Consider the following 15,542-nt stretch of genomic DNA (forward strand, 5'->3'; position numbering starts at 1 on the left):
GTGCCTTGGAAAAAACAAACTTTGCCTCTTGAAGTCACTGTTTAGCCTTTTAACATAAATGCCCGTGTGGGTGAGAGGGAGTTAAAAAGAAATCTGAAACATGCTAATTCGGTACAAGCCACCAGCAGCCTGTGCAAGCCAGAAACAACAGCCTGCAGAAAACATAGTGAAGTGTCTCAAATCCCCTTGATTTCTATAGGATTAGTATTAAGGCCAGTGTGAGGCTCTTCTATGTAGAAAGCCAGGTCTTCAGCAAATGAGGCATCTGGATTTGATCGTTTTGTTACTGGCAAAATCTCTCAGAAATGAGCAATAAGTTGTAAAGCAGAGGGCTGATCAGTCCACTTTCTGGCAGCACGGCCAATGCTTCAAACTCCTACTTGAACAATGGGAGTCAAGGTTCGCCACTCCAGTTAGGACAAAACTCACAGGAGTCACCCTTAAATTCCCAGCACGATGAAATACCTTTCCTTCACCGTGTTTCTGTTGCACAAGATGGCTCTAGAATCATAGAATCTTTTTGGTTGGAAGACACCCTCAAGTTCATTGAGTCCAACCGTAACCTAACCAACTCTAGCGCTAAACCATGTCCCTAAGAACCTCGTTTAAACACCTCCAGGGATGGTGACTTTACCACTGCCCTGGGCAGCCTGTTACAATGCCTGACAGCCCTTTCCATGAAGATTTTTTTCCTAATATCCAATCTAAACCTCCCCTGGTGCAACCTGAGGCCATTTCCTCTCATCCTGTAACTTGTTACTTGAGAGAACAGACCAACCCCCTCCACGCTACAACCTCCTTTCAGCTTAATTTGTAGACAGTGATAAGGTCTCCCCTCAGCCTCCTGTTCTCCAGGCTGAACAGCCCCAGTTTCCTCAGCCGCTCCCATCACACTTGTGCTCCAGACCCTTCACCAGCTCCGTTCCCTTCTCTGAACTCCCTCCAGGACATCAGTTATGCTACAAGATGCAGCAAATTGTCCATGTGTCCCCATAACTATAACCCAAGGACAGCATTGGTTGAGCTGGAGTTATGTATTTAACTGGCACACAACTCTAACCAGATTCAACAGGAAAAAAAAACCTCCCAAGTGTTCCCTGGGAATTCAAAGTTAAATATGAGCATCACTCAAGTTGCAAGTAAGCCTATGGTAATAAAAGCTATTTTAACAGAACCAAAGTCCACGTGCTGGAAGATCAATCCATCAAATGCCTCAAGAGCACATGGGAGCGGGGTGGGGTGCACTGCTGGCCTCGATCCACCCCAGCGCCGAAAGGAGCCGCTTCCCTCAGCACAGCACCTTTGAACCCTCGCCCAGCCATCTCCCTGCAGAGCCAACAACCAGATTGAACCGCTCTCCAGCCTGGCTGCGCAAGGCTGATCTCTCCCCGGCCAGAGCTGTGGGGAACGTAGGTTACTTAACTTTTGCTCTGGTTTTTGAGAGGTTTGCAGCCTCCGCTGCAGCGAGGTTATATAATCGCTCCACAGGTCCAGACCTGCGTGTTCTGGGAAACGAGGGTAGGAGACTCGTTCTGCAGCATTTGTTCGTGCTTGGCTGCCTTCTGAGTTACTAAGCGCTCTGCTTCTGTGGGCTAAAAGGAGCTTGCCAGAATAAGGTCAAGGCAGAAGCTAATGGACTGAAAAGTTACACCAAAGTGACGAGCAAGGAACAGAGACTAATGGTATTAGGAGCTTAAGCCACTGATGTTTTGCAGCTGGATGCTCTTCTGAAAAAGCCTTTCCCTTGGATTTTGAGTCCACTGTGAAAGCAAGGATGTTTCTTTGTAATGCTACACTTCAGAACTGATGTTCTGCAGGCTGCCACAAGCACGATGTTGTTTTAGGACATGACGTGGTAACAAGGTGCCAACAACTGTTCCCATATGTGGCTCATTGAACATCTCCACCAAGCCAGGGAAAACTGAGATTTGACACCGCGCTGGATCTTCTCTTCACCTTCAGTGAGTGAAGTGCAAGAGGCTAAAATTGTATCAAATAATGCTTTTCTAGAAAGAGAGTTGCTGTAGTTACCACCATGAGCAAAGCAGAGATCTATGGTATGAAAATAAACCCAAGACCTCAGCTCTCCTCATCTACCACAGCTGTCAGACATCCAGAGCAACATCCTTGCACCCAAAACATTTCCAGTACCATTACTGGCTCACACAGCAAAACTTTTAGGGAAGTCAGCTGTCTGTTCCAAGGCTTTTTGATCTTTGCCTCAGGAAATTTCATCATTGGAGAAGCAAGAAAAGAAATAAGAAATGTGCTTTACTCAACTCATAGATCGATTTGTTACCTTGGGCAAGTCATCTCCCACCAGGGCAATGGGTTTAGTATTTATTCAGCCTTCAAACACAAAAGGGCATCAAGTGGGTGGCCACAACGTTACACCTTTGGGGGAACCTGCTCGGGGTTCTCTCCTCCTCACTCGTTCTCCTGATCGCCCAGGACACTGTGCACTCATCAGCCCAATCCCTTCGTTCTCCAGTTTGAATGTGCAAAACATCAGTAACTCAGAGATTTTTCTTGTTGGGCAAATTCAGATGTCAAGACTCTTGCTGCTCTCTCCCCTGCGCTGTGAGCGAGCGGCAAAGGCCAAGTCAAAAAATTGTCAACAGGCTAAGGAGAAAGCTCTTATTTATTTTACATATGCTCCCATTAACATTGATTTTTCTTCATATTCTGCACATTTCTTCACTACCCCTCCCATTATCTTGTCAATCTTCTGCTCCCATCACCATTTCATATGTGGTTTTGGTACCTAATTCTCATTTTTCTACTGCAATCTTTATCTCAGTTATGTCATGGCCTTCGAGCTGCAATTCATTTATGTCACTACAAAATTTATACCAGGCTCTGAAAACAAGCACTTAATGTCTAATAAAAGATGTGGGGTGTCACCCTGGCCCTTCTGCTCGCTGGGAGAGTCCGTGACTTATTCCAGTAGCTGGTTGAACGGACCATCTGATGTCACATAAAATGAGTTTTTAAACCGTACCGTCGGTGTCAATTTACTGTATACAACAGTTTGGTTTGGTGACTTTGCAACCAAGAACAGGAACAGCAAAAGAATTTAGATTCGTCTTCAGATGAAGATTCTACATTTGGGCTTTTAGAAAACACATGAATTTAATAGCTACTCAGGTTCTTGTTCTGGCAATAGTAATTGCCTCAAGACGTAAATCCGGTTGTTTTAGTTATATAGTGACAATTCTGACACGCTAAGCTCTAAAAGGAACGACATCCCTCTAACAACGCGCCTCCTCCACTCCTTGCTCTGAACGGGCAGCTTCCCTACTCGGAGTTTGCTCCTCGAGGTTAAACAGCCTTTGAATTCCATTTTGAAGAGAACCGGGTTTTCCCAACCCCCTGTTATTGAAAACAGCCAGTAATTCAAAAGAAACATGTCCCTGAGCTATGGTTTCTAAATTAAGCTATGATTTTTATTCCAGCAATACTGGAAACAAATGTACTTATTAGGAATGAAGTAAATGGGAAAATAATCCTCAGGAAAATTCTCAAGCTCTGAAAAGTAAAGCAAAAATCATGGTTTATTAGCAAAGCCTCCACCAAGAAATCTTCACCTGCACGGCAGCTGCGTTAAACACCACAGAGCAATGGGAGTGAGCAGCAAAGGATAACAGATGAATTCGTCATCCCTGCAGAAAAGGTGGTTTATTTATTTTCTTTGGGGATTCTTGGCATCTGCATGATTTGCAACCTCGAGCCCAACACCCCACAAAGGGGATCAAGAAGATTTAAGTCTTAAGGAAGATCTGTCCTCAGCCTCAAAACAGAGATTGGAACCGCTGTGCGGAAAACGCCACAGACCTGAAGAGATGACCAGGCTGGTGTCTGTTTTCATCCTAGTGCAGCACACTGGGCTATGGACAATCTGTCACACAAGCTCTGGACTGTGCTTCAGAACAATTTGTACCCTGGTAGGCACCGATTCAGCTCACAGGACAAAAATGGGGAGGTTTGGTCCAGACAATTCATCTTTCTGATATTCTGAGTGCAGCCAAAAACTTACACAGTTGTTGTTCTCTGCTTGTCCAGTCCCACACTGAAAGCCCCGTCTGTAGGGAGGCAAAGATTTAAGTAAACTGTACAGGAACCTCCTCAGATCTGGGCGTTACAGGTCACAGGTTCACATTTTGTATTTTATTCATGCTTTTAGAAAGAAATTTTAAGTGTAGTGATCTGTAGTGACCATTTTCTGCTGTCCATCCTTCAGAACAAGCCTCAGGTATTGGGAAGAGGAAAGTTCCACTTGTATAAAATCTCCCTGTGATAAAACCCAGTGTCTGACCGCAGATGTTCAAAGTGTTACCTTTAGAGAAGACACCTAAACAACTTTTTGGGGGCATATTTAAGCTTCTTGCTCAGTTATAAACAGTACAAGTTTATTGCCGTGAATATTTTGAAAAACTAGAAGATTGGGAAATATATTAAGTAAGGAATCCATCTCTTGAAGAGACAACTCGCTATAGTGGAACTAAGGCCACCGAGAAGACACGGAGATCACATTGTTCCCATCGAGCTGCTCTTCCTGCAATACAATATGCACATCTGAAATACATTTGGTATTTTATTAAGTAAACAAAGCCATTATCAGTGCACATTTTAAGCAGCAAAAAGAAAAGAAGCACCTCAGACTTTCATACCGTAACAAAAGTTCTGTGGAAGCTGCATTTTATTTGAAAATCCACCCATTTTTGCTAACATACATTTTAATATTTTAAACAAAAATAGAATCTGCAGAGACAATGCAGCAAGTATGCTTAACTCATGTACAGAATTGCTTTCACGTCGGGGACTATCCCCCTGAAGGCCCCACTCCACCCAAAAAGTTACGATGTATTTACACAAAGCACCGATCAACAGTGCTACTTTAATGCTTCGTTAACTAAATACCCGCTAGACGTGTGTAAGGAAGCTACTTTGCCTGTTTTACCTTTAAAATGTACGTGATCATAAACGTGGCACGAGCCAAATGAAAACGCTTCCCCCCCGACACGCACCACCTCCATTTTTTATTATATTTTTTAAATTTTATTTTTTAAAGAAAAGAAGGAAAGTCTTCAAGTGAAAGCAATTCCTCACATTCATCTTGGAAAGGCCTTATAATGTCAAATGTAAAAATAATGACATGCCAAGCACAAAGCAATAAAGTTCCTTCCCAATGCACTAATGCTGAATTAAAAATGTAGTGCTTCTTCTAGTCAGTTAACTGTTCCCTTGCAAAATCCTAGGCACAGAATTGACTATGAGGATTAATGCATTTTACAGCTCTTCCCTAATTCTCATATATACCGAGAACTCATTAGATTCAGACCTTTAAAATATTTAGTGCTCTGTATGTCAGCTGAAAAGCGTTCTGAATCAGATTCATTCTTTGTGGATAAAAATCAGACATACTGTATACATCCATACTCATTTTCATAAGGAGGTTTGTTTTTCTTTTGATACAATATTAATGTTAAATTGATAATCATAAATAAATACAAACAATAATACATAAGGAATGTCTACTGCAAACTGAATATATATTTTTTTTTTTTAAAAAAAGAAAGTTAATTTCCATTACTGCTGTGCCTACATTTGTGAGGACTGAATAGGTAACCGCAGAATTACGAGTTAGGATTTGACCCTCCCCTGCCCAGAGTCTTGTTTCGAGTTCCGGTCAAGGACACATCCCCATCCCAGACAGCATTTCCAAACACCCATCTCGGTTTCCAGAATAAAGGCTTCTCTTTGTACGTTACCAATTAGGGATACTAATAGAAGCTGAAAGTATTGACGTGTTAGTCACCAGGACAAAAAAAAAAAAGAGAAAAAATAATAAATCAAATATCATTCTTAGTCTCAATTCATGGCAATTCTTGGCTTTGTGTTGTATATTGATGTTTTCACATGGAGTCGTCCCAGGTTCCTTCATTGGGCTTTGTCATTTCACCGCATCGTTTCATGGAAGAGGAGAGTTGGAGAGACTGAAGTTTGTTTTCTCCCGGAATGGGGCTTTACTGGTGAGCACATCTTTTTGGAAACGTTCCTTTCTCTTCCATCTAACACAGTTACATAAACTGAATCTGCAAAGATCAAAAACCCGCGTGTTAACATCCAACAGAAGCAGGACTTTGCTATAAACTTGCGTTGTCTTCAAACCTTTCCATTCCTCAAATGCCCAAGCCAACCCAAGATCTGAAGTTTCGAATGGAAACTAAGATTTTACAGAATCAGAACCAGAAAACAACCAAAAGCCATCAGGATGTTTTTCCAGCTACACCAGCCTTTGGAACAGCTCTTTGCATTAAGCTGGTTTGTCCAACAATAAAAAAAAACACAACAAAAACCTACTTATCCATGCAATATTGTCACCAGCGGCAGCGCGACACAGATCAACACAATTATGAAGAGAACTCAAGGTCACTTCTCACACTGAACCATCAGAAGTGGACAAAGCAAAGCAGATGCTGTGTGCAATAAATCCTACTCTTTCTACACACTAGAGGTGCTTGAATTCTTTCACGTTTTCACTCATTTCAGTAGTTAATTCCCACCTGCCTCTGACTGATAAAAAAGGAAAGGAACTCCAGTGCACGTCTGTAATAAACTTAACCCTCGCACACATGGAACCAGGTACCTCCTTCTGCATCAAGGGGACTCTTTGGTCAAGCGATCTGGCGAGGTGCAGGAGCAGAGTGTTTGCTGCTGACCAGAACTCTAAACCAGTTTGGTTTCTTTTTTCCTATATTTATCCAGTCCTTCGGCCCTTTGAAGGCAACGGCGAGGCTGACGTGGCCCCCGGTCAAAATGAGTCTGACACCCCTGCCCGAAACCCTTTCCTGATGAAATGGTCAATACCAGGTTGTACCGGTTCCTTCCCAGCAAAGCTGGATTTTGCAGTTAAAAAGGAACCAGCAAATGTTATTTCCAGCGGACCGAAGCAAAATGACTTAATTGGGCCTTTAAAGGGCTGCAGTCAAGTTTCCAGGTCACTTCCACAGTGCTTCCAACTCAACGTGGCTTGTTTTTAATGAGAATGAGAACTTTCCATTTTTGTTTTATATCACAAAAACCAGCATCTCCCCAGTATAACGGACAATACCTAAGTTGTTCTACAAGAAATCCTGGAGAGAGAGCTCTGCAAAGGGATCCTTTCCTGAGGCTCTGTGAGGACTCTGACTGGAAGGGCTGGATGCTGCAGACAGCTAGTAGGAAAGACGACAGAGAAAGGGAAAGAAAAAGAAAACAAGGTCTCAGAATGACAGAATATGAAAGCTGAACGGGTAATGAAAGGACGAGGGGAGGTTAAGAGGCAAACTCGGTAGAAATCAACTATTAAAACGAGGTGTCTGGTCATATGGAAAACGGAAAGCCTCTCCAATGGTTGGTGTAATGCAGAAACAAGCTGGACGTGACCCCCCAGAAAGGAGATTTCAATTGGCATCTGGCAAGTCAGCAGATAAACTCGCATCTCTTCTCCAAATAGGATGTGTATAAAAAGAGGCTGGAGAGCAGGTAACAGATAATTCTCAATTTGGGGCCTAGAAGGAGAACACAGGACATATTCTAAGGGTAGGAAAAAAAAAATAGATGGAAGTTTGTCATCTGCTGCTGTTTCAGGTAAGAACTAAGGCCTGAGAGTGCTAATCTATACACTAACAAAAATCACATCTTATAGCCATGTATTTAAAGCACCACACTACAAGTTCAGCCATCCAAAGCACATAATTGACAAGTAGGTAATACTGGCGTTCCAGCTGCCGCTGCTGGAAGGGACCAACAATCTGCAGGCTGTAACTGCCCAAGTATCTGCTATTTGTTGATTGATTTTTGTAGTCCTTTTCCTCCTTTATTAGTGCTTTCCCAGTCATTAATGGTGCTTCATTAAATTCTTCTTGCCCTCCTGCTCATAGAACTCGCCTGCTTTTGCAAGTTACAAATAAAAGCCAGTTTTCTCCATTTTAGATTCCATCGTTTTAAGAGTTTACTCACAATCGAGTCACTGATCACCGGTGCGTACTTGCACTTCATTCCCATTGCAAAAAACATCATCTGAAGGGATATTTCCTTTGGAAATACTGAATGGCTGCCAACCTACACATGACGGGAATGTGTTTATGGGAACTGCTCGCAGGAGTGCCCAGAGTGTAAATGCTGCCATTGCAAAGGTAAATTTTACACGTTAATGTCTATTTTCAGAACCCACGTGGGGAGGAGTGGTTCTTTCAGGATCAACACTATCTGGGTTCAAATCGTTACCTCCCACCTGAAACCCCCACTCCCTAATGGGGCACTTGGGTCCAGTCCCCATAAACAGATTATGGAAGAGCCATGGGAATGGGAATGGGAATGGGAAGCGATTAAGAGCAGTTTCAGGATGTCAAAAGTTCCCTTTTAAGCTTGGTTTTGGAAAGCCATTGCTCACACACCCCACCACTCTTCCAGGATTTGAGCCAGACTAACGCTACAGTCCAAGAGAGTCCTAACTTGAGCGGGGCCTGCCTGCTGCAACTTGATTTCACACATTCTTCCTCCTCACGGTCAACTGGCTCGAAGTCACGTATGACGTGTCCTGTGAAATTTGAGTTGGCAAATCTCCAATTGACCTCAAAGCTGAAGTGATGTCCCGGTTTGAAAGCAGTGTGGAAGACTGGCAGGTTTAGAGCAACAACAGCTTGTAACCAGAAAAGAGAGGTGACATTTCAGGAGGCTTGTTCAGCTTAAATACTGGGAAAAAAAACTGACAGTGGTACTTCCTACAAATTCAGACAAGACACAGTACCTTACAGTAAATACATATGGATTTAACCTCCCTGCTGCCCAGCGCTTGGGTGATCTGAAATGTAACGTAGGGTGCTGGATCAGACCCAGAGCTCGGCCTCACCTCCCACAGCGGTTCTCACCGCTCGCTGCTTCCAGGAGACAAAACCTGCCCAGAGTCACAGTGACAAAGGAAAACCCGTCCACACGGAGTGTTGTGCCGATTCCCATCGTCAGCTGGATGCTGGTTTCTCATTAAACAAGTCTGTCAAGCTGGTTTAGTGTATATTTTAGGATTGATGTGCCAAAAAGAGCCCTTGTAAAGTCTGCTTTCTGGTGTAAGTCTGTCCTGAAATATATAGCCTGTTCTTCCAGTTGAAAACCAAGAACAAAGTAAACCCCAAACAAAAAGCAACCACAAACACAAAATAAAAACAACCATCAAACACAAACAAAATAAAAACCCCACGAACAAAAACCAAAACCAACCAACTTATTTGCAGATGTACCTATTCTGCATCATCATCGGGCGATCCCTCCTACTTCTTCTGTACAATTCGGTGACGTTAACAACTGCGGTGTTACAATTCACACCGATGCTGGCAGTAGGCTGAGCAATTTCTTTATTCTATTTTAAATCTTAAAATCTTCCCTGGCCAGCTGCCCCCCCTCCTAAGGCTGTGTCCTTTTGGGCTAATCACACCGGGACATGTAACAACCCAAACCACACCACTGATCTATCGGTGTTCTATCAGCCAACATGATCATGGTTTTGCTACTGCTGAACATTCGAATGCTGCTGTTGTGCATTATGATACTCAGAGGTTACAATGGGTAGTTTAGAGTCCAGTTAACTGCCCAACATTCAGCTCTGGCTTGTCTGAAATACCCTGAATTTGCTGGACAGCATCACACCTGCCATCGCTCTGGCTCTTCAACCTTGTTTGAATCACTGATTCAGCATTTCCCTTCCTCAAACACACACACACACACACACTCTCCTCCCACCAGCTACAATTTCATCACACAGCTCCAACCATTCTCTCTGTTCTGGGTATCACAATATATTATATATCACAATATATATTATATTATAAAACCTGCAATTTTATCATGATGAAAACGATTATGTTCTCTCTCAAGTGCGAAATACTGACCCTAATGTAAAGTAAGTGTTTTCAAAGGAAAAAACAAAACGCATACACACCAGTTTATTTTAAAACTGCAAGTATCTTCTGCACCTAGATTTTCCGAAGAAGAAACTGCTCTAGTCTCATTTGCAATTGTTTCAAATTACTTTGCCCTTAAAAAAACCAAACTACCCTTGCTTTTGATAGCAACAAGTTGCACAAGGATAAACAGAGCAGTTGAATGGCAGGGAAAATAGGTATGTCTAGAGATAGGGACAGTATATTTGTAAAGACAAATCCTTAAGGGTATCGAGTTAGGAACACTGGTTTGAATGATAAAGAAACTGGACAACACCGCGATGCCTATTTTACCAGTCTGTATAAAAAGTGGGAGTTCCCAACACACTACAATTTGGCAATATAATTTTTCAGCACCAACTATATATCTGTCATCATGCTTTTAAGTACCTTCAAGTTTCTAGACGGCAACCAAGATCTATCAGGAGACTAGAGGTAAGTGATATAAACTGGTGCTTTAAATGTAAATATTAAAAGCTATTTACTTTTTGGCACTGATGACACCAAGGACAAAGCGTGTATTGTAATAACGGTGGTTAGCGCGATGCACACGAGATGCAGGCAGTTTGAACTGTGCGCCTTTCAGACAATCATCATTAATTCTTTAATATTTGTTTACTTACCCCAAGAACACACGTTTCTTTATATTTTTATTTCTGGCACAACAGGACTATTAACCAAACCTAAACAAATATGCCCTCAGAAGAACCTCAAGACTACACACACAGTAAGTTTAGTGTAACAATATCGTAATTCCCCTCCATGGCTAAACACACGGTGTATGGGGAAGACGCTCTTGCATGTAACTTCTGTTTCATTTAATTTGCTTTATTGATGTCAGACTTTGAAAACAACGCCTGCAAGCAACACAAACTGAGTGTCTCAGGGAAAACCCTTCCCGGTCACGCAACAAATGCTGAGTCAAAGGACGTGCTTTCTATCCAATTAATTCTCACAGGGGCCCAACATGTCAGATAAGCACAATAAATACAGGTCTGCACGCCTCACTTGTGACTAATTCCTCCTTCTGCTGTCAGGACAGCCAGCTGGGATTCAACCCAGGCCAAGCCCTGCAAGGACAAACGAAGCAGAAATGCTCAACTCGCTACTCAGACCCACCTACCTGTTTATAACTGAGTCAGGCAGGTAGGTAGATTTATACTTCTTTATATATACATATCTATATATATACATTTATTTTTTTTTAAGGGACATTTCAAAAACCAACATTTTGGAAGCTGAAGAAGAAACTGTTATCCTCAAGGATCCTTTAACTTGTTCTCTATTTAGGAGGTAACACTTTTTTTCCCCTTGATATAATATAAAACCCATGTGAAAGACACTGAACCACTGAAGTGACAGTGAGTGTGCAAAGCAGTTCTCAGAAGTCCAAGGCAATGTCAACTGAAAACTGCCTTTCTAGCTACAAAAATCTAACAGCATCTCTTTCAGATATAGCCTTTAAAAAAATAACTTTAAAAAACCTGTTTTAGCAAAGACAATGGACCTATTGCTGAATTCTTTTCCCTCCACACTGTAGTCCCAAAACCACAGTTACACCAACATCTACTTCAGTGAATTTATACAGCCATGGTTCTAAACAGCCACCTCTAAGGGCAGAGCTCTTTGTAGTAAGATCAAAATACAGTCCCAATATACCACATTTTTCTAACAGGGTCATGGTGTACAGCGTGAACTTCGGCAAAGAAACATTTCACCAGTAAGTAAAAACACACCGTTCATACTGGAGTTCCAAGCTGCCAGCTAAACTTGGCTCTGCCACTAAGTACAGTTCACCAAGTCTTAATCTCAGTATTTTCTGAAAATAATGAAGGTGTTTCAAGGTCATCTACTCCCTCTACCCCCTATTTTTTTCCTACTGCAAAAATCTACCTTCAGATGGCTACTGGGTCGAAAGAGTGAGATCAGATAGAAACTTCTCAGTGGCAGATGTTTGCTAAACAAACAATAAAAGGTAAGTATTTAACTCCAGTCTTGATAAAGTCAGTTCTCAATGTTCTGAGTAACCCTTCAGCACACTCATTTATTGCAGGACGTTAGGTAATGAACCTACACACAACATCTCACAAGAAGCAGAAAAGCAGGTAACGTAAGGAACGCTCCATTTAATGCAACACCTTCCTTAACAGGGAAAGACCCAACATGTTTGTGTAGCTGTTGAGTATCTTCACTGTGCTGTAAATATTGTCTTCTGCAAACTCTTGGAGGAACATGAAGACCTTTACAGAACACCATGTTTAAAAACTAAGATGAAGGTGTCGTGTGCCTCCCACTGAGAGCGGCCAGTACGAACAACCAGGTGTTGGGGTGAAGATTCACCAAGGGTTCACAGAATCACAGAATGTCAGGGATTGGAAGAGACCTCTAAAGCTCATCCAGTCCAATCCCCCTGCCGGAGCAGGAACACCCAGATGAGGTTACACAGGAAGGTGTCCAGGCGGGTTTGAATGTCTGCAGAGAAGGAGACTCCATAACCCCCCTGGGCAGCCTGGTCCAAGCTCTGTTACCCTTACTGAGAAGTTTCTTCCCAAATTTAAGTGGAACCTCTTGTGTTCCAGTTTGAACCCATTACCCCTTGACCTATCATTGGTTGTCACCGAGAAGAGCCTGGCTCCATCCTGCTGACACTCATCCTTTATATATTTATAAACATTAATAAGGTCACCCCTCAGTCTCCTTCAAGCTAAAGAGCCCCAGCTCCCTCAGCCTTTCCTCACACGGGAGATGCTCCACTCCCTTCAGCATCTTTGTTGCCCTGCACTGGACTCTCTCCAGCAGTTCCCTGTCCTGGAACTGAGGGGCCCAGAACTGGACACAATATTCCAGGTGTGGTCTCACCAGGGCAGAGTAGAGGGGAAGGAGAACCCCTCTCGACCTACTGACCACCCCCCTTCTAATACACCCCAGGTACCATTGGCCTTCCTGGCCACAAGGGCCCAGTGCTGGCTCATGGTCATCCTGCTGTCCACCAGGACCCCCAGGTCCCTTTGCCCTACACTGCTCTCTAGTAAGTCATTCAAGTTTGATACCATGTTCTCTTCAAACCCACCTGTAAGTCAGAGGTAAAAGGCTACAGACACCCCTGGATACAAGAAGCTGAAAGGAGCAATACTTCCATCAGCTGCTGGGCTTGTGCAATACATTTGTCCCATGCAAGAAAATATTAATACACTTTTTAAAGAAACCGACCCAGTTGTGATTTGTTCCTAGCACAAATCATATTGAATATACAGACCTGTGCTCCCGGTACAGGGCCAAATGGGTTCGGTGGTCTCATGACTGGCTGGCTGTATATTAAAGTTGGCTGTGTCATTACTGGTATGCCTCCCATCTGTGATGGCTAAAGAAAAAAAACATATCCACAACATCAAATCACACTTAGCATTAATACATTGCAAGTGTTTCAGTAAAGAAAACGGTAAATTTTGGTCATTTTTGATATATGCAATCAATTAAGATCTTTCTACAATATTCTGCAAATCAAGGTTACTGGAAAGGACCATTAGAGTCTTTTCAAGAAATACTCTCAATAACAACTGAGCCCATTTAATCCCTCGCTGCAGAAATCCAGAACACCCAAATACTTGTTGAAGCACAAGTATTAATGCTGGTCCTCTTGCTCCCAAAACTGAGGCCTGACGGCACCTCCCTGTCTGCCCAGGAAAGCACAGGAACAGTTTTACAGGTATCAACGCGGAGCTGACAGAGCTCCAGAAAAACTGAAACCCCATAACTATATGTATAATTAACATTAAGGCATTATGCAACCAAAGTCTAAAGTGTTACTGACACCCTGGCTGAGGCTAATTAAGAGTTTAACATATACTAATAGTTTTAGAAGTCTGGTTTATTTTATTTTACGTAGGGGCCCAGCCCTGGTGCTGCTCCTGGCGCTGTCCTCAGGCTCCGCTCCATACCAGCGGCCCTGCTGAAGCAATCCCTGCTGCTTTTCCTCCACTAATCCTGCTCCTCCTGCTAGGCCAACCCGCTGTTTGGGCAACCACACGGTGAACCCCTTCAAGAAACTGATCCTGATGAAAACACCCTACAAAAATACCTGCTGGCACAAGGAAGCAGCCAGGGAATGCTCAGGGACTAATGGAATTGCCTGTCCCAGTGTGCCCTCACCAAGGAAAAAGCCACTTGGCAACGGGCATGCTCAGAGCTACGGCACCTGCTAAAGCTTTTAGGAAAAATGAAGCACAAGGGTTGTAAAATGGGTCAAGGTTTCAGAGATTCCTAGCAGTAAATGTCCTGAATGAAGTCTGAATGAGTCAGGACAGTCTTCAGGACATGATAAAGCCTCCTGGTCACTCTGGAACAGCCAGTCTCACCCACCTGGTCACATCACGCGCTTCTGAACAAGTAACAGCAGCTCAGGGCAGCAGAGCTACGGCTCCTGCTAATTACAGTTTCCACTTCACATCGGCATTTAAACCCCACTTGACAAAACACGCAAGATTACGTTGTACACACTAAACATGTTCACCACCAGCCGCTGAATCAAAGAAACTAAGAAAATGCTCCCGGTACCATCGGTGCAACGTTGCGTAGATCAAGTTTGAATCAACACTAAAGGTAGTTTAACCACGACGACTTTGCACAGAACGCACTATAGGAGGGTAAAGAGGAACATGACACCCTCTCACAGGACCCTCAAGAACACAGTTGGCCACTTTTCCAGTTCACTTGCTGAGCATTTACAAATTATAAATCATTAAACCCACTGGATCATATGATGAAACATTTAGCTTATTTTTGTTATACCAGTCTGTGAGCCATTTAACAGAATAACTGTTCTTTCCGCTTCTACTCACCCAGCAAGGCTGTGCTACATCGAGACCATACTGATACAGAATTAAAGCACATCATTTCGGAAATATTTTTAAAGTTTGAGATGAGAACAAAAAAACTGAACAACTTTTCAGAGCGACAAGGTCAGGTTTATGTCAAAAGCCTTCCAGTATTGATGTCACTAAGAGATCCAGTTCTCAGCCAACACCACAAGACACGGCTGTGTCACAAACGGTTTTGTAGCATCGGTCATCACAGATGCCTTTTGCTAATGTTGGGAACAAGTATTTAAGGAAGGTTTCACTTCACTGATAAAACATCCCTGTTGTGAATGTAGCTGGAATCACATGATGCACTTATTTCTAAGAAAGGGCAGACATAATTTCAGGCAAAAACCACCAAGGATGACAAAATCAGGACTTAATGATTTGGTGACAAATAAACCAACAGGAGCTGAAATTCAGACTTTGGTAAAACAGTTCAGAAAAACGACTGCTACCGAACTATAGGCAAACATAGCAAAAATTGCATCTGACTTAAACTTTGTGTTGCAGGAGTTCACTCACCATCGCGTAGCCCATCATCCCTGTTGGCGTTGTGGCCGGATAAGCCATCACGGGCGGTGCCTGGGGTGAAAAACAGTGGAGAACTGAGCGAGCAGCAAGCGGTGAGACAGCTCGGACCAGACAGCGCTGGCAACCGCGGCACTTCGCTTATCATGATGTGGCAAAGAATAAAAAGGATTTG

At 43.1% G+C, this 15,542-nt stretch overlaps 1 protein-coding gene across 4 annotated transcripts in view; it reads right to left on the reverse strand.

Moving 5' to 3' along the window:
- Positions 1–4,381: 4,381 nt before the first annotated feature.
- Positions 4,382–15,542, reverse strand: part of PICALM (phosphatidylinositol binding clathrin assembly protein) — a 72,737-nt gene continuing 61,576 nt past the window's right edge. For 3 of the 4 annotated variants that reach the window (XM_082067431.1, XM_082067430.1, XM_082067433.1), the window contains 4 exons: positions 15,362–15,421; positions 13,237–13,341; positions 7,115–7,217; positions 4,382–6,095 (listed from right to left, as the gene is read on the reverse strand). In XM_082067431.1, the coding sequence (XP_081923557.1) occupies positions 7,125–7,217; positions 13,237–13,341; positions 15,362–15,421 (258 nt within the window). In that variant the 3' untranslated portion in view covers positions 4,382–6,095; positions 7,115–7,124. The remainder of the gene's footprint in view (positions 6,096–7,114; positions 7,218–13,236; positions 13,342–15,361; positions 15,422–15,542) is intronic. The other variant, XM_082067432.1, reaches the window with a different exon arrangement.

This window comes from Streptopelia decaocto, assembly GCF_964273445.1.
Source record: "Streptopelia decaocto genome assembly, chromosome: 1".
In the NCBI taxonomy this organism is placed as follows: Eukaryota; Metazoa; Chordata; class Aves; order Columbiformes; family Columbidae; genus Streptopelia; species Streptopelia decaocto.